Below are 18,813 nucleotides of genomic sequence, written 5' to 3' on the forward strand. Positions count from 1 at the left end.
AAACAAGTGTCTGACATGATCAAGATGCATCAGGTCTATGTCATGAATGTATCTCGCTTGGGGGAAACCATGGGTGAATCTGGTGTCAGAAGGTCACAGCACCTCTCCGCTGGTAGGTTCACTACTCCTGTTAAATAACATCTCCTTCCTTGTGGTGCTATAATGGTTAAACACCCTTTCCTGTTTGGCTGCGGGGTGTAGCTGATAATCTCAGGTGTGGCTTTTTTGGATCACTCCCCTTCCCTATTTAAGTCATGTGATCTGATCACAGGATGCCTGTGATAGCAACTCAATCCTCATTTCTATGTGGTCCACTTTGGAAGGAGCCTGCTCTGGAAGAAGTCTGTCGTGTTGTGTGGAGCAGTGGTGTTTGATGTACTGAAGCCATCTGGAGTGTCTTTTCCTTGATTGTCTATTTCCCGTTTCTATTCCTTTCCTTGTGTTTCTGTATTATAGTGGCGAGTCTAGTGATCTCGTTGGCCTACGCACTAGCCAGGGTGAGTGGAGGGCTAGCTGAGGTCCTAAGGTATCCAGCTCAGCGACAGGTTGCAAGAACTTGTATATGGATGCTAGGGAGCTCTGGAGTCAGCTGGAGGTGAGTTCAGTAGGTGCCACTCACCCCTCTCCCTAGCGGAAGGGACTCCTGTGGTAATTTTATCACTGTGTTCACCGGGTGTTGTAACATCTTCTGGGGGTTTACCAGGTACTAGGTAAACCCCGCTAGTCACGTGTGTGACAGTCTATCCCAAAGGGTGCAATCGTAGACAATATTCATAAATGTGCATGTGTGTTTTTCCACAAAATCAGAACAATGTATCCCCTAAAGCAGTGATCATACATTGTGCTGCACCCATTATATGCGCAGTATGAGAATGAGACTGATTCCCTGGTAGTAATATGGAGTCTGTCCAGGTGGAGAATCCTGGGTATACACAAGACAATTTATTCATCATTAGGGCTTTAATGTCCTAATTTAATGTGAGCTACAGTAAGTTCTTGTAAACCCGCAGGCCTGTAAGGCACAAGCTTTTCAGAAATAGAAGAGTCCTGAGTAAAACTGTCACATTGGGATCTACGCCTATTACCATGACAACTGGGTAAATGAATGTGCGTTCTCGATCTCCTGCCGTCTACAAGAAAAGACTCTGAAGCACGTCTCTAATTAAACTGTGCCAATTACCTATAGACTAGTACAGTGGGGGCAGCCAAAAATGAATGCTCCCATCAATCCTTTAGAAAAGACTTACAAGATGCCTAAATTACCTTCTTCTCTGTATATTAGGAAAGATATAGATGAAGATACATCTTCCATGTGACGCTCATTGCTGTTTCTCTCCTCGTTCATCACAACACTAAGCTTGTGAGTGACGCATACTAATGGCCTACATGTTAAGTGCCGATGACTTAAGCCAATTTTACTGTACTCTAAGGTTTAGTAGGATCAATCCCCCAATACGCTAAACAACAAGGTCTTATTGTTCCAGCCTGAGTTGGTGTGCCTTTCTTTCTATTCTTTTTCTAGCCATGTTCTTCTGTTTGACCATTGCTTGACACCACTATCATCCTGACCTTCACCACTAACTCAATCAAGTACAACTATTATTTCTACCAATTGGGTTTCCATCATAAATAAATGCCTATCAACCTTTCAGTCCTTGCTCACAGCGACTTCTCCAGGGTAAGTAACCAAAGGATGTTAAAGAAGGTTCTACTGTCCTCTTTCTAACCAGTTCTTCTGTCTGACCATTGCTTGGCACGACTACTCAACCCAACTACTATTTCAACATTTCAGCACTTGCACACAGCAACTTATCGGTAAGTAACCAAAGGATGGTGAAGAGGGTACTACTGTCTTCATTCTGACCATCTGACCAGTTCTTCTGTGTGACCAATGCTTTACACGACTACTCAACCCAGTACAATTACTATTTCTACCCAATGGGTTTCCATCATAAATAAATGCCTATCAACGTTTCAGCCCTTGCTCACAGTGATTTTTCCAAGGTAAGTGTTACAGTTCCGCCTCCCCATCCACATGGATAGGGGGCGGAGCCTTCTCCCGAGCCTCACTTCCGGAGCTTGGATGCTTTAAAAACTGACATCTCCAGTAAACCAGTGCCGGCTATAAGCTTAGCGCTGCTTTGCCTGTGATTGCTGGTCCTGTAAGTGTTATCTTAATCCGTCTGTGCCTGTGCCCCCGTGCCTTGTCTGTGTACCATCCCCTAGTCATTTCCCCATTCCTCTGACCCTCTCCTACCTCCCCACTCGGTTGCTTCCTCTGGTACTGACCTCGGCCTGACCTCATCTCCGCTTTTGCTCTTTCCTTTGGTCCTCCTTCTGCCCGTATTGTGTTTGACCCAGCCTGCCTGACCATTCCTCGCACACCCCGCAGCTATGCTCCCCAGCTGTGCTGTGAGGCAGTGTACGAGCACACACTGTGTATCTACTTCCTGGTTCTTGTTGCTCTGTGTAGTGTCTTCTGCTGCAGAGGTCCAGCTCCCCCTGGTGGAAGCTTGACAGTAAGTGACCAAAGGACGGTGAAGAAGGTACTATTCCTTTAATTCAGCTCCTTAGATTAGCCTTAATTCATATACAATATTGGCCTAGTGGCTCCATGCCTCCAGTCGGCCATCATTGGTGTTGGCAATTCTAAAGTTCAGGATATAATACAACAAATTCTAATATTAAAATGTATTGGGTAATTGTTATAAAAAGGCAGCAAGAAAACGTATTTAAAGAATTAAAAATATTACCATCTGACTAATTAAATACTCTGCCGTTACGGTCCCGAGGCCCATGGTTCCCTTCTGAAGGTGAAAGAAGGTAGAAAGTAGATGCTGACATTCCTAATTGTGGAATTGTTGTGTGCACATGTGGTGGAGTGCTCAGATGAAGTCCACCAGGGAAGACATAACTATCAAAAATTAGAAAATCCGGCACATCCTGAGGATGTGCCGGATTTGCTAATTTTTTGAGTTTCCCCTTCTGGTTTTTGTTTACATCAAAGCAGTAATGATGTATTTTGCTGACAAGTAACTGGCGAGTTCTTAAACCTACATCAATATAGTGGAATAAAATGGCCTCTTAGGCACGATGCCCCATTAAATGTCAACTTAGGCCCATTAAAGAAATTGGGCTGAGTTTTAGACTGGAGCATGAGGGGCATCCTAAAAGGTCCAATTGCCCCTTTAACAAAATGAGCACTCTACTTGATGTATAATGCCAATGCTACAAACTTTGCATTGGGGTAATGGAGCTTCAGGTTCAGCCTCTTGTTGGGAGTACGGTCGTAGCAGCCACATTATTCCAATAATTTTGGAGTGGTACAGCAATATGACATTACATAGGAGAAAATCTTTAAACTTTAAGAGTTAACAACAGTAATAAAGAATAACTAACCTCTCTCACAAGAACGGCCAAGGTAGCCTGTACCCGAGCAGTCACAGACAAATCGGTTCCAACCATCTCTACATACTCCATTATTTTTGCATGGATTGTTAATGCAAGGTTTACTAGTTTCTTTGGAACAGGATGGTTTTACTCCAGCTGTGCTTTGAGTTTCGGCCATCTGGCGTATGTCTTTGCTCTGACCATCTATAAATAAATCTCTTATGCATCCTACATATCCATAGTTCAGAAGAGCAGTCCACACTTCAGTTGGAAAGACCAAACCAGCTTTGTTTTCAGGTAAGCCTCCAAGATACAAGTCATCATCGAGGTCAAGAATTTCACTTTCTCCAGGAGCTGTGTAAGGCGTTCGTAAAGTATTGACGGATATGGTACCTGTGCAGACAAATCAAAAAGGAAAATAAGATATTGAAAAACTACTATTCAACAGTTTATCTTTAGTGATAAGCGAATACTAAATATTCGGGTTCAGGTTATTCGTACCGAATACCGAGTACTGTTCCAGCATTTGTCATGAATAGTGAACCTAATGAAAGTTAATTGGGAACCCAATAATTTTCTGGGAAATCTTCAAGAAAAATGCTCGGGTTCCTCATTGACTTGCACTAGGTTTGTTATTTTTGATGAGTATCGGGCTAGTGCTAAGTATTCGGTACAAATAACCCAAACTCAAATATTTAGTATTTGCCCATCACTATTTATCTTAAATGTCTAATACATATATACATATATGCATAAATGATTAAATTGAGGTATGGTTGCCATATTGTTGCTGGCATCTATGCACGTTACTATACTCACCAAATATACCACATCCAGATAACTGGTCAGGTAGTGATTCCAGTATATATCCCATCACATTAATAGCATATCCGTCATGTTATGATGATCTACACTATTTGACTGCCCTCATTCAGTTTTCTATCATGTTGGGGGCCCGTACAACAATGTTGATTAATGGTAGATTGACAGAACCGTATATTTTTCCTGAGGACTCTAAGTATGTCAGTACGACGCTGCCCAACAAGTCCCGATTTAAGGATATCTCACAGAGAGCATGCTTGTGCCAATCCTTGATGCACTGTAAACAACTATATATCACTTGTGAAATACTATGAGAATCCTTAAAACTAGAGATGAGCGGGCCCGTGGAAGTTCGATTCTGTGGGTTTATCTGGAATTTGGATAAAGTCCGCTTTGGGACCTGGACTTGACCTGAACCCCAGTGGAAGTCACCGGTTGGGCAGTTTGGGTCTCCACCAACATACAGACAGCAATAAGCAGATCACTTGCGGGGGAGGGAAGAGTTTTTCCATTATTTTTGTTTGGTGCACCCTACATCCTATCAAGCTCTTATTACTTACTTACTTCCTTACTGTGGCTCGCATTGGGCTAAGAACTGAGCTTTCCCAAGAACAGTGATGTTAACGAGACTGGTTTGCATATAGAAAGCACCCAAACTCCGAACCAAAACCCTTTTTTTTGTTAAATCTGTGTTTAGTACGAACACTGAACACCGAACTTTGGGATCACTCATCTCTACTTACAACACTTCATGGTTAAATACACAAATAAGTGTTAACGGCAAAGTCATTCACTCATTCGCCACTGCTCATGGGCTAAAGAGGTAGCCACACCACGGCATTGTACCCTGAGCTGTTTGTGCCGGTTGCTTTATTTATTTCATATTTGTTTCATTTAATTATTAGATATGGGATTTACAGATCAAAATATCTTTAAATATTTATTGTACCTGTACATAATCTACGGTATATCCATGGATGACTTCACATGTCTGAAGCTCACTGTCTGGGTAGAGACCTTGATGTCCAATCTGGCCTTGGGTCTTCCTACTTGACATCAAAAGCTTCATATATGGTGGCTATGAGACTGTTGAGTTTGGGTCATGAGATCAGATGCTGGTTCCTAAATTGCAATCCATACTTGGACTGTGCATGCGAATGTGTGAAACCAACCTAAGATACATTTTAAGCATGAACCCAATAATACTAAATACTATTCTCATGTCCACACTTTTTTAGAACAAGTATTTAAATAATGTTTAATTTCCTTTACTAGGATGACCTCTTAAGTGTGTGTAACAATTATGCAAATCTGAGCTTTAATCAAGCTAAATTATTAAAGCTGATTTCAATAGCTGGGAATAATATATGACTTCTATCCTCTAATGAAGTTCTCTGCTTTCATTTCACAGCTCCATCACACGGAACACTACCTACCGAAGGTCAAGTCTCTTTGGATTCAAGGCTATTAAAATCGGTTTTGGAATTCATTACATTTGTAAATCTGTAGCCTTTGACCTTGTTCATCCATATTAAAGAGATTGATGGATAGATATTAAACTGTCAAGATGCTCATTTGCATATCTCCACCCAAGTATGAACAGAAAGAGAAGAACAAATATCCATGGTGCCTTCTACAACATTTTATTTTTTATTTTACAATTTTCGTTACAAACAAGCCTTTTTTTGATCAACATGAATCAAAGAAATTAAAGGGGTCTACAATTAACTAGACTCTCTCCTCTACAGTTCATCCTTAATGCTGCAGCCAGGGTCACCTATCTGGCTAACCGGTACTCGGATGCTTCTGCTCTGTGCCAGTCATTGCACTGGCTGCCCATATATCATAGGATCCAATTCAAATTGCTTGTTCTCACCCACAACGTTCTCCACAGTGCAGCACAGCATCACCTACATCTCAACCCTGATCTCTGTTCATCACCCTACCCGCTCTCTACGCTCCGCAAACGACCTTTGACTAACATCCACACTAATACGAACCTCCTACTCCTGGCTCCAAAACTTCTCCCGAGCTGCACCGGTCCTCTGGAATGCTCTACCCCAAGAAACTAGAACCACAACTTACTCGGATTCAGACGCTCCCTAAAAACACATTTTTTTAGGGTAACCTATCACACTCCCTAATCCAATTCAATTCACATAGTCCCTTCACTACTTCTCACAATATAAGTCTCAATCAAAATGCACCACACCCAAAAGCATCACGGAGATAGATTGATGACTGCTTCCTGCAGCTTTTATTTATCTCCATTTCTTTGAGATGGCTGGATTGTGATCCATGTTGTGATACTGAGTGGTGTGAGCATTTCACTGTGCGTTATTCCCCCCCTTTTCCGTCCTTTCCCAGTATATATTGTCTCTTCTTCATGTTTTGAGTGCTGTGTCTACGAGTTTCCGTTCTCCCTTGTCTCTATCATTTTGTGGGCGTTTTCTGGCCTGCCCCGAGGTTGTGGGAGAGTAGGAGTAAGATCAGGGCTCAGACTTAGTGTCACGCTGGGGGTTCGAACCTGGTTACTACCAAACCTACCTTTATGATAAGGGACAGCACAGGGACTCTAGTCTGAGGGACAGCCTAGTGTCACCTATCCTGTCATTACATACCCTTGTGACAGATACACAAGCAAAACGCTCATGTGTCGGTTGATCGGATCCATTATGCAGGCATAAAAATCAGTTATCGGAATCAAATTACATGTGTGAAGCAGATCACTTGATGATTTATGGGGACAAAATGTATTAATGGCCACTCTTTTCCCATAAGTATTTGCCAGCTTTTGTAAGCAGTCCGGTAAACAAGCAATTGACTATAATACAGTCAACCGGCAATCATTAATGGGGGCAAGAGCATCAAATACAATACAATACACAATTAGTGTAAATTTGGATGATCTAGAGGACTAGAGATGAGCGAATCTTAGGTTTGGGTTAAGAATTTGACTTCCAAAAAAGCAAGGTTCGGGTTTGGAGTTCGAGAGTGGGCCATAAGCAAAATACTTCCGGGGCAAGGTGTTACACCTCGTGGCTCTCCTGTTGCAAGGAATGATGTGGTCTCCCATTCCTTGCCTGCCACGAGCGCTCCTGCTCAGAAGCGCCAAAGGTCTGGGAGACTATGCAATATGCAGGAGATGCCTGCTCAGAGAGGCAGCAGGAGTGTGGCACCTCGTGGTTCTCCTGTTGCAAGGAATGATGTGGTCTCCCATTCCTTGCCTGCCGCGGGTCCTCCTGCTCAGCAGCGCCGAAGGTCCGAGAGACTACACAATGTGCAGAGGTTAGCTGCTCAGGGAAGCAGCAAGGCTTCCCTTATCTCTGCACATTGTGAAACCAAGAGGCGGGAAGATGAACATGTGCACTACGTGGCATGTCCTGATTCGCCCACTGACGTCACACAGCTTGATGACGAGGCTGGTGATGTGATGAACCCTGACTGGCCGGGCTGGGATGTCGTGGATCCTGATTGGGTCAAGTCCGTCATCTCCGCCTCGCGTTCGCCCTTGGGTGGAGCTGTGCCTCCTTAAAAGTTCCTCCTGCCAATATGGCGGCGCGCGACTGTCCTCTATTGTTGGATGATTGGCAGCTTGCTGCTAAGCCGCTGTGCAGTCATTTTGTATACTTGTGGGCTTTGCCCTTGCTGCCCCGGCAGTGCCTTGTTTGGAGGCCGTGTTCCTGCCCTTGCTCCTCCGGCAGTATCTTGTTTGCAGGCCGTGTCCCTGCCCTGGGTGAGCTCCTCGAGACTCCTTCGGACTCACCTGGTTCTTGAAGCACACGTGCGTGGGCACCGCTGTGCTACCCTCGTGCCACAATTTCGTGACTTTACTCTGGCACACGTGCGCGGGCACCACTGTGCTTCCTCGTGCAACAGGAATACCGAGCCGTGAGCCCCGTGCCATACAACCCTCACGGGTTAAGGCAGGCCGGTGTACGCAGATCGTCTGTGACGTAACAGACGATCGCCAGCAGCAACCCACGCACTCTTCATCAACCATAGCAGTGGTTCCCTACACCGCACAATGGACCTTGACCGGTGGAAGCTGTCCTATATCATCTTGGCATGCTTCCCCGGGTCCCCCTCGTAACAGCAGGGTGGGTGGGATTTTGCAATTTATTTTATTTTTTAGTTTGTGTGTGGACACTACATCTGAACACACTGATTTTACCCCAAAAGTGAGCCGATCAAACACTGCATGCAGCTCGCATAGGGCTGTGCATCACTCATACCCAAGCACAGTGCTGCTCACTTGAGTGGTTCGTATTCGTAACTCTAGCAAACTCCTAACCTGAAGCTTACTTTCTTGGAAGTCAGATTCCAAACTTGAACCTCGAACCTCGAACCCCCATTAGTTAGGAAAAATTCAGGGCCTCATAAATGTGTAAATCAACTTTGTGCAGAGAAACATGTTTTTGTAAATCTATATTTGTCATAATAAACTCTTCCATTTTTTGTACATAGGATTCTTCTCTTGTTTTTGGAGTTAGCAATCAGTTGACGTTCTACATTACCTAGCTAAATATTCGAGACGTATGTTGTTTCAATTTCATGCTAATGATGGCTCAATTCCTATTAAACACCCTTAAGGGATTCTTCTTAAATATGCCTCACATGCTTGTAATAGTCCTGCCGTCTCACAGAAGCTGAACTTTAATGTGTCATAGAGGCACAGCGGACAATGAGCACTGCATCTGTTATATTACCGCCGTTCTCTGTTCCTGCCTAGCTGGCAGTACGGTACAGCAGATCCAGCCAAAATAACTCCCACAGGTATGTTTTAATGAGCCTCTTCAATGATTCATTATTTCAGCAATTTTGTTTTCTTCAAGCCCTGGTTGAAAGAAGGGAGATATACAGTGACCACGTTCTGCTGCTTTACTTTTCCGAACTGTGAGAACCATCCAGCCAAGGAAATTAACTCAAATTTTTATTTCTTAATTAACGTTATTTTGATTTGGCATTCCCGAGAAATACAGAAGGCTCCCTGAAATCAAGTTTCTTTTCTTAGTTAATTAGAATGTGTTATTGACTCTTTTAATGTGAAGAATATTTTGCAAACAGTAGAGAAGTTACTGATTAATTGTTCTTTGTAAGGTATTAATTATAGAGTAATAAATTAATAATAGTCATTAACGCCATAGAGTAATTAGGGTACGTCCAAATGGAACAGGATTCGTCGGAGGATTTTGCAGTGTAATATGGGAATTTCGTTCCATATTTAACCTACAATACATTTTAGAGATTGAAATTTGTGATGAAAATTTGCATCAGAAATTGACATGTTATGGATTTAAAAATTTCCATGTAGAAAAATTAACCAGATTTCATTCAATCCCATCCACATTCCGGTACTGTAATCCACTGAGTGCAAATTTGCATGGAAAATCTGCAGCATTTTTGTTATGTGTAGATGTGGTTTTAAAGGGGTTGTCCACTATTACTACTGCACTCACTTCCTGTTGATTGGTCGTTTGGTCTAAAGGCAGGGAGACAGAAGCCGGCACTGATTGGATGTAAGGCTTGCATGACATCACAACTCCACTTGGGCCCAGCACCGCGAGCATGGAGACCACTGGAAGGGAGCCGGCACAGGAGTCTTTATTATTTTACCTGGGGGAAACATGTGGAATAAGAAGAGGTTGTCCTAGTAGTGGACAACCCCTTTAATGTCATGGTAAGAGACTGGAGTTAGGTTAATAAATGTAAAAGAGGAGTCTCTACTGGATCTGTTCTACCGGATGATTGCTGGACATGTGATAAAAGCCTTAAGCTGCTGCCAGACATCTTTGGCAGACTTTTACCTCCTCTGAAAACAAAAAATATCAGGCATTAAAATTCAAACTGTCCATAACATCTTCCTCCCAACAACATGTGTCAAGGGATAGTCAGGAAACCACCAGGCATATATGATGTCCTGAATAGTGATGGGTAAACTCGAACTGTAAAGTTCAAGGTCCGTACCAGACACCTAATGTCCGTGCATTGACCCTGAACATAGACGTCTCAGGGAAGGGAAACACTGCAACCTTAGGTGTAGGTGTAGCAATGCCAGGATCTTTGTGGGACCTTGTGTGGATTACGTCAGACCTGCAGGGTGTTTTGGGGGGTTAATAAATAATAGAAAGAAGGTGGTTTTGTTTTGTTTTTAAATAAATGATTTTTCTGTGTATTTTGTGCTAATTTCTCTTTTATTTCTTTTCACTTACAGGGATAGTAAAGGAGGGATATCAGACCCTTGCCCATTACTAACCTTGAGATTTTTTGACAAATAACAGCTGTCATTAACCCCTTACATTATACCGATTGCAACTATACCAGGGTAACCGGGATGAGCTGGGTAAAGCGCCAAAATTGTTGCATCTAATGGATGTGACAATTCCAGGAAGGATGCTGGCTGCTATTTTTAGGCTGAGGTACAAAATATTCATAGGCCTCCCCAGTCTGAGAATACTAGCCCCCAGCTTTCCACTTTATATTGGCAGGGTTTCAAAATTGGGGGGACTGCATGCTGTTTTTTAAAAAACCTATTCATTTAAATAATTTAAAAATAGCCGCATGGGGTCCCTCGTATTTTGATACAACACTAAGATAATGTGGATAGCTGGGGAATGCAGCCTGTAGCCGTGTGTTTTATCTGTTCTGGGTATCAATATACGGGGGGATACAACGCCATTTTTTTTTTTCAATTATTTTTTTTCCCAACTCTACAACCAAACAGAGATGCCGGCATGCCAGTAGTCTGACTGCAACCAATTCCAGCTGCTGTCACAGATTGTGGGCGGGGAAGCAGTGAAGATGCATAAGAGCTGGAAAAAGTGTGACAGTCATGAGGGAGACTCGGTAAGCATAATTCTCCTGCTTTATTGCCCCCTAGCCCTTACTGACACCACAGACACCACACCACACACAAATCTGGATCCCCATGGACTTATATGAAGAGATGACCAAACCCTTGAAAGTTTGGTTCGGTGGGTTCAGACGGACTTTAGATACCTAGACTTGACCTGAACCCAAATGGAAGTCACTAATTTGTCAGTTCAGGTCTCTGCCCACATGCAGCCAGCCATAAAGAGAAAACTTTCAGGGGAAGGTGGGTGACGTTTTTCCATTTTTTTGGTGCACACTACATCCAGTCATGCTGTTTTTACCCCCAACCGGATCGCACTGGGCTGAGCATTGAGTGTACCAGAGCACAGTGATGCTCGCATGAGTGGTGTTCTTATGAAAAGCACCCGAACTCTATTATTTTGTAAAGAAGGGCAGTGAGCCCCATAGGGGTGAATGGACCCCATGACGATCGGGAGGGTGCAAGGTTAGGAAAGGGTTAATAGGTTTGCATGGGATGGGGGATGTGTGGGAGTACAGGATTGGTAGTAGGGAGCTGTAAGGGGATTGGGGGGGAGCAAGGAAGGGGTGGGGTGTTGGGAGAGGTATAAGAGAGGGGGGTGTGCTGTTTACCTCCCCTTTCGTCGATTGATCTTTGTGTCCCAGGACGTAGTGCTGCTGCTGCTTCCTGCCATGGCTGCCCTTGCTGAACTCCTGGAGATGGTGCGGGGGGCATCCGAGGTCATGGGAGTGGATGCCCTGAGGCAGCAGCTGGCAGCGGTCTGTGGGGCTGGAGCGGCGCCGCCTGCTGTTCCAGCGCCCGGGCCGTGGCTACGTGCTCGGCGGGCGCGACCGCCGGAGCGCTACTCCCCCAGCTGGAGGGGGAGAATCAGATCAAGGAGCCCCTGCGGGGACCCTCCGGAGCAGCGGCGGAGCCCTCCAACTAACCTAGGGGAGCAGCCGGCCACCGGGAGGAATCCGCGACGGAGATCCCGTGGGTCGGGGGTGGGCGGAGCCTCTGCGAGGCCCACTTCCGGTCCGCGGCCTGCGCAGCACCAGACCGGAGCATGGATGACGGCAGCCCCCAGTGATGTGCCGGCTGGGGGTGGCGCTCGGCGTGCCGGATTGCCGGAGGAGACTCCCTGCAGGCCGCAGGGGAGAGCAACAGGACGGGGGATGGGAGCGGATGTGAGCAGCGAGGTCAGGAGATCGGAGGAGGGGTACGGTGGCCCGCAGGCACAGAGGAGATCGGTAGTCACGGTCCCCCCCGGCGAGGAGCGTGCTGGGGGTGGGTCCCGGCGAGGAGCAAGCTCGGCACGGCCTTCCGGCAGTCGGCAGGGAGGGAGCCCACTGAGGACGACAGGAGAAGGGGCGGCGCAGCAGGATATCACGATTACAGCGGGAAGAGACGGCGGCAGGGCGCCACGGCGGGAGAAAAGGAAGAGGTCAAGCAGGAGTCGCCCGGACGAGCGGGGTGCGGTGACCGTGGGGGTCGACGGCCGCCAGGTGTGGGCTGTCCCCTCGCTGGTCCCCCCTGAGGATTTCGGCAGCGCATCAGACTCCAGCGAGGAAGAAGGAGCAGCGGCAGGTCGGACGGAGCGGCAGCTGGAAGATCGTGGCACGGCTGTTCCGGCGTCGGCTCAACGGCAGCCTGGTGAGCAGACAACAGAAATGTTACATGCTGTGGGTAGCGCGGGCGAGGGCGGGGGTTCCGTCGCGGGACGCGTTGCGCTGGGGGCGAGTGCGGTCGGGCAGTCTGGTTTACCGGGTCCGGAGTTTTGGGGGCAGCTTTTGGGGGTGTTGCAGGGGTTGTCTGCGGAACGGGTTAGTCGGACTGGGCCTGGGGCTCCGGTGGGGGCGTGGGTGGGCCCCACGGAGGTGGTGCGGACAGAAGCGCCGGTGCGCGATGTTGCTGCGGGGGACACGACCTCGGCGGCAGGTACGGGACAGGAGGCTGGTGGGGCGGCTTCCGTGGGTGCGAGTAAGGAGGCGGAAAAGGAAAAAGAAAAGGAGGATGAGGTAGTGCGTTTGGATGATAGGGCACGGAGTGAAATTTATGTGTGCTTTGAAGGGCAGTTAGGGGTTCATTTGAAAAAGGAGGTGAGGGAAAAGATTTGGAAGGGGGAGTATGTGGAAATTTTTTCCCTGCTTCCCTTGGAAAAGTTTAATTTGGATAAGGTGAAACCTAGTGATACAAAAAAGGAGAAGGAGGATGAGGAAAAACGGCGATATAGGTTGATCCCGAGGACGTTTACCAATTGGTTGCAGGCCTTTGCTATCTTAGCCAGTGTGATCGGGGAAAAGGAGCCGGAGCATTGTTCCGCCCTATTTGGATATATGGACGCGATAGGGGAAGCGTATAGAGTATACGGCGGTTTGGGGTGGTTGAGATATGAATAGCAGTTCCGGCAGCGGAAGGCTCTGCGGCCGGGAGTCCAGTGGGGCCACAAGGATATTTCTTTGTGGATGCGGTTAATGACGGCGCCGGCTCAGCCCTTTCGAGGGGGTGCCGGGAGCCCGGGTGCGAGTGGCGGGTCCTCGGCTGGACAGAAAAAGGGAGCTTGTTGGCAGTATAACGAGGGACAGTGTAAGTTCGGGGCCTCTTGTCGGTTCAGACACGAATGTTCCGGATGTGGAGGGTCCCACCCTCTGGCCAGGTGCTTCAAGAAAGGCAAAGGAAAGGCGGGGGAGGGGTCTGGAAAAAGGGAGGACGCCAGTGAGGGTAGAGGCGATGCTTCCCTATTTAAGTAGATACCCGGATGTGCGGGCGGCGGAGTTGTTGGAACGTGGTTTTACAGAGGGCTTTCGGATTCCGTTTGAATCTGAGGCGCCGGTGTTTCGCCCGGGAAACTTGCGGTCCGCAAAAGAACATCCGGCGGTGGTGAAGGAAAAGCTGCAGAAGGAGGTGGAGTTGGGGAGGATGGCGGGCCCATTCCAGGACCCGCCATTCTCTAATTTACGGATTTCCCCCCTTGGGGTGGTACCTAAGAAGGAGCCGAACAAATTTCGGCTCATTCATCATTTATCTTATCCGGCGGGATTGTCGGTGAATGATGGGATATCACCGGAATTGTCGGCGGTATGTTATGTATCGTTCGATAGGGCCTTGGAGCTGGTAAGGGTAGCGGGGCGGGGGGCCCTGATGGCAAAGGCGGATGTGGAAGCAGCTTTTCGTTTACTCCCGGTGCATCCAGAGAGCTTTCATCTCTTAGGGTGTATGTGGGATGGTGAATACTATGTGGATCGTTGCCTGCCGATGGGCTGTTCCATTTCGTGTGCTTATTTTGAGGCATTCAGTACGTTTGTGGAATGGGTAGTCAAGGAGGTGGCAGGAGTCCATTCGGTGATTCACTATTTGGATGACTTCTTTTGCGTGGGTCCGGCGGGCTCTTCGGTTTGCTCCTTGTTGTTGTTTACGTTAGAGCGGATCGCGCGGAGCCTGGGTATTCCGTTGGCAAAAGACAAAACAGAAGGGCCGGTGACGGTATTATGTTTCTTAGGTATCGAAATTGATACACTGGCAATGGAATGCCGGTTGCCGGAGGGAAAGCTGTTGGATTTGAAGGCGTCGGTGCGGTTTTTGTCTCAGGCCAAGAAGGTGCGGTTGCGCGAGTTGCAGTCAGTGCTCGGAAAATTGAATTTCGCTTGTCGCATTATGCCGATGGGGCGGATATTTAATAGGAGACTGGCGAGCGCAACCGCAGGGGTAAAAGCTCCAAATCACTTTGTCAGAGTGACAAAAATGATGAAAGGGGATTTGTTGGTGTGGGAGGAGTTCTTGGACCGGTACAACGGTCGGACCCTTTGGATGAGCGAGGCGGTGTCCAATAGCCAGCTGGAATTGTACACGGATGCGGCTGGGGCGACAGGTTTTGGAGCAATTTTTCAAACGCGCTGGTGCGTGGGAAAGTGGCCGCGGCGGTGGGTGGAAGCAGGTTTGGTGAGGAATTTGGCGCTGTTGGAATTGTTTCCCATTATTGTGGCGGTGGAGTTGTGGGGCCCTGTTTTTGCTGGAAGAAGGGTTTGCATGCATTGTGACAACATGGCGGTGGTGCATTCCATCAACGCACTGTCGGCAAAATCCCCGCCGGTTGTGGGGTATTTAAGGCATCTAGTGTTGCGTTGTTTGGAGTTAAACATTTGCGTGGTGGCTCGGCATGTGCCTGGGATTCGCAACGAGGTGGCTGATGCGCTATCACGGTTTCAGTTTTGCAGGTTCAGGAAGCTGGTGCCGGAAGCGGACGCGGAGGGGGAACCTTGCCCGAACTGGCTGTGGGACCTGGCATCGGTGTAGCTTTTGAGGGAATTCGGAGATCGGTGTCTGAGGCTACTTGGTGCCGATATCAGGCGGTGTGGCAGGAATGGGCAAAGTTGGAAAGTAGGGAGTTCATGGAGTCGGGTTACCAGGGTCGAGTGTTGGGGGTACTGATGTTAATAAGTGGGGATTTTTCGGAAGGCAGGTCTGTTTCGGTGATTGGTTGCAAGTTGGCGGCGTTGGCCTTTTTGTTCCAGATGCAAGGGGTTCGGGACGCGACTAAGGATTTTCTGGTGCGACAGGCGATGAAGGGTTTTCGAAAAGGGGCTCAGTCGCGTGACTGTAGGCGGCCGGTGTCATTGCCATTGTTGGTGCGTTTGGTGGGGTGTTTAGGGGAGTTGTGTTCGTCTCCTTATGAGCGGGTGTTGTTCTCGGTAGCTTTTGTACTGGCGTTTTTTGGGGCCTTTCGTATTGGCGAATTGGTCAGCCCGACTAAGCAAGCGATGGGTGGTTTGCTGTTGGGTGATGTGATGCTGGGGGAGGATAGAGTGGAATGTCGGCTTCGTTTTTCTAAGACGGATCAGAGGGGCCGGGGGCGCTTAGTAGTGTTGTACGCTTTACCGGGGCACCAGTTGTGCCCAGTGTTACATGTGTCAGAGTTTTTAAAGGTGCGCGGCGGTTACCCTGGTGTTTTTCTTAGACATACGGACGGATTGGCTTTGTCGCGGTATCAATTCAATGCGGTGCTGAAGATGGCTCTAGCAAGGGTGGGGGAGGAGCCACGTGAGTACGGGTCTCACTCCTTCCGGATTGGGGCGGCAACGGAGGCCGCCAGGTGGGGCTTGAGTGAGGATTGTATCCGGCGGATTGGGAGGTGGGAGTCTTCCAGGTTCCGTTTGTACATTAGGCCTCACTTGGTCAGGTGATGGTCAGGGGTGGGGGATTCAAGGTTGGTGTTAGATGCCGGTTTGTGGGCAATTTCTTGTGCTGTTGCTGTTTTTATTCGTGGTCTTTGTATTTTATAGGTCCATGCCTTGTGTGGATCCTCGGGCACTCCTATGTGTATTGGGGAGCGTTGCGGGCGGATGTGCGGCGTGACGGTCGGCAGCTCGGAGTGTCGGTGTCGGAAGCTCGAGTAAAGTGGCTCGGAATTCGGGGCATGACCTGGGGTAGGGTGCGCCCTGAGGTGGCTTATTATAGCCGTATGGATCGTGTCCCTGATGTGTTAATTTTGCATGTGGGAGGGAACGATTTGGGAGTAAGGTCGGCGAGGGAATTGAAAAGGGATATAAAGCTGGACCTGTTACATTTGTGGAGGGCGTTCCCGGGCATAGTTATCGTTTGGTCGGACATTATAGCTCGGACGCAGTGGCGTTTTGGGAGGTCGGTGGACCGTATTAATAGGGCTCGGAGCAAGCTGAACCGGGCTATTGGCAGGTTTGTGGCGAGAAATGGTGGGTTGGTGGTGCGGCATAGAGAATTGGAGGAGTCCACGGAGCAGTATCTAAGGAGAGATGGGGTTCACCTGACTGATGTGGGTCTGGATTTATGGATGTTGGGTTTGAGGGATGGCCTAGAGCAAGCACTGGGGGTGTGGGGGGCCCGGGCCAAGTAAGGGTGTCACTTGGCCGGCCTGTGGCAGGGTGATAGGTCCGTCTGAGAGGTTGGGAGTACCGACAGTCGGCTTGTTGGTACGAAGTCGCTCAAGGGGAGTGCCTTCGGAGTGGATGGGAACTTGTGGGCGGAGGTCCCGCAGGTTCTGGGTAGGGGTAATTAACGATGGAACGTTGTTACCCCTCACCTCGGGCCGGGTGGTCACGTCCGAGGTGGTCCTCTGGGCCGGTTTGGAGGTTACGGCCGGGGGGTTAGGAATGATGGTTTGCCTCTCGGACGGATCTATCGGTGTTTCTGGTTATACGGGTATATATGTATAAGGTTAAGTTTAACAATTGAGTGGCATGTTGGGCCACAAGTTTGGTATACATATATACGGTAAAATAAAACTGTGGCCATTCCTGCAATAAAGTCGTGGTTCTCGTCTTCATTTAGGTAGATATGGTACGGGGGGTGTGTTTTACAGGATAACCTGCTTATCCCTTATAGATGCGTCAAGAAGGGCAGTGAGCCCCATAGGGGTGAATGGACCCCATGACGATCGGGAGGGTGCAAGGTTAGGAAAGGGTTAATAGGTTTGCATGGGATGGGGGATGTGTGGGAGTACAGGATTGGTAGTAGGGAGCTGTAAGGGGATTGGGGGGGAGCAAGGAAGGGGTGGGGTGTTGGGAGAGGTATAAGAGAGGGGGGTGTGCTGTTTACCTCCCCTTTCGTCGATTGATCTTTGTGTCCCACCCGCCCGCCCTGATATATAATTATATGTATATGTTCAAAAAAAAAAAAAATAAAAAGGTGAAAAGGTGATGGTTTTTCAAAAAAAAAAAAAAAAAAAAGAGGAATAAAGGAGAATACAAGGTTGAGTTGCTAATTTATTGTTGTCACAGCGGGGTGATAGGTCCGTCTGAGAGGTTGGGAGTACCGACAGTCGGCTTGTTGGTACGAAGTCGCTCAAGGGGAGTGGCTTCGGAGTGGATGGGAACTTGTGGGCGGAGGTCCCGCAGGTTCTGGGTAGGGGTAATTAACGATGGAACGTTGTTACCCCTCACCTCGGGCCGGGTGGTCACGGCCGAGGTGGTCCTCTGGGCCGGTTTGGAGGTTACGGCCGGGGGGTTAGGAATGATGGTTTGCCTCTCGGACGGATCTATCGGTGTTTCTGGTTATACGGGTATATATGTATAAGGTTAAGTTTAACAATTGAGTGGCATGTTGGGCCACAAGTTTGGTATACATATATACGGTAAAATAAAACTGTGGCCATTCCTGCAATAAAGTCGTGGTTCTCGTCTTCATTTAGGTAGATATGGTACGGGGGGTGTGTTTTACAGGATAACCTGCTTATCCCTTATAGATGCGTCAAGTCTGTGTTTGGTAAGAAGACCGAACCTTGGGTTTGCTCATCTCTACTTATATGGGGTTCGGTATGCAGGCTCATGTTGGGGTTTAAGTTTGGTCCTGAACTGGACTTTTTTTTTTAAAAAGTCCATCTGGACATGCTGAATCCGAACATCTGCGGGCTCGTCCATCTCTAGTCCTGATGAAATTGGCTGGTTTTAATGTTTTTGGGCATCTGAAGATGCTGTTGGTCCCCTCTGACCTTTAGTCCTCAGGCATTGCCCCAATAAGTGAATCATCAATCTGCCCCTGACAATGAGAACAAAAAAAATCTAAAAATTACTCCACCTGTCATGGCTCGATTTAGAAAATGAAGGGATTTTTTCAGTATTTCAATATTCATACTAGAAAAATATCTAAGTCCTGTCTAAAAGTGTGCAGCACATCACTGTAAAGTATAACAACTTTTCCTTAAACAGACACTTTTGTACTTTGAGGTGTCGGCCACAATGTAGTCTGTTCTAATCATACCCTGATGTAAGCAGGTCATGCAAACCTTATTGCACAGT

At 47.7% G+C, this 18,813-nt stretch overlaps 1 protein-coding gene across 10 annotated transcripts in view; it reads right to left on the bottom strand.

Moving 5' to 3' along the window:
* Positions 1-18,813, bottom strand: part of NRXN1 (neurexin 1) — a 2,061,945-nt gene that overhangs the window by 1,115,656 nt on the left and 927,476 nt on the right. For all 10 annotated transcript variants that reach the window (XM_075339225.1, XM_075339229.1, XM_075339228.1 and 7 more), the window contains one exon: positions 3,400-3,783. In XM_075339225.1, coding sequence (XP_075195340.1) covers positions 3,400-3,783 — 384 coding nt within the window. The remainder of the gene's footprint in view (positions 1-3,399; positions 3,784-18,813) is intronic.

Source organism: Anomaloglossus baeobatrachus, chromosome 3 (assembly GCF_048569485.1).
Source record: "Anomaloglossus baeobatrachus isolate aAnoBae1 chromosome 3, aAnoBae1.hap1, whole genome shotgun sequence".
Taxonomy (NCBI): Eukaryota; Metazoa; Chordata; class Amphibia; order Anura; family Aromobatidae; genus Anomaloglossus; species Anomaloglossus baeobatrachus.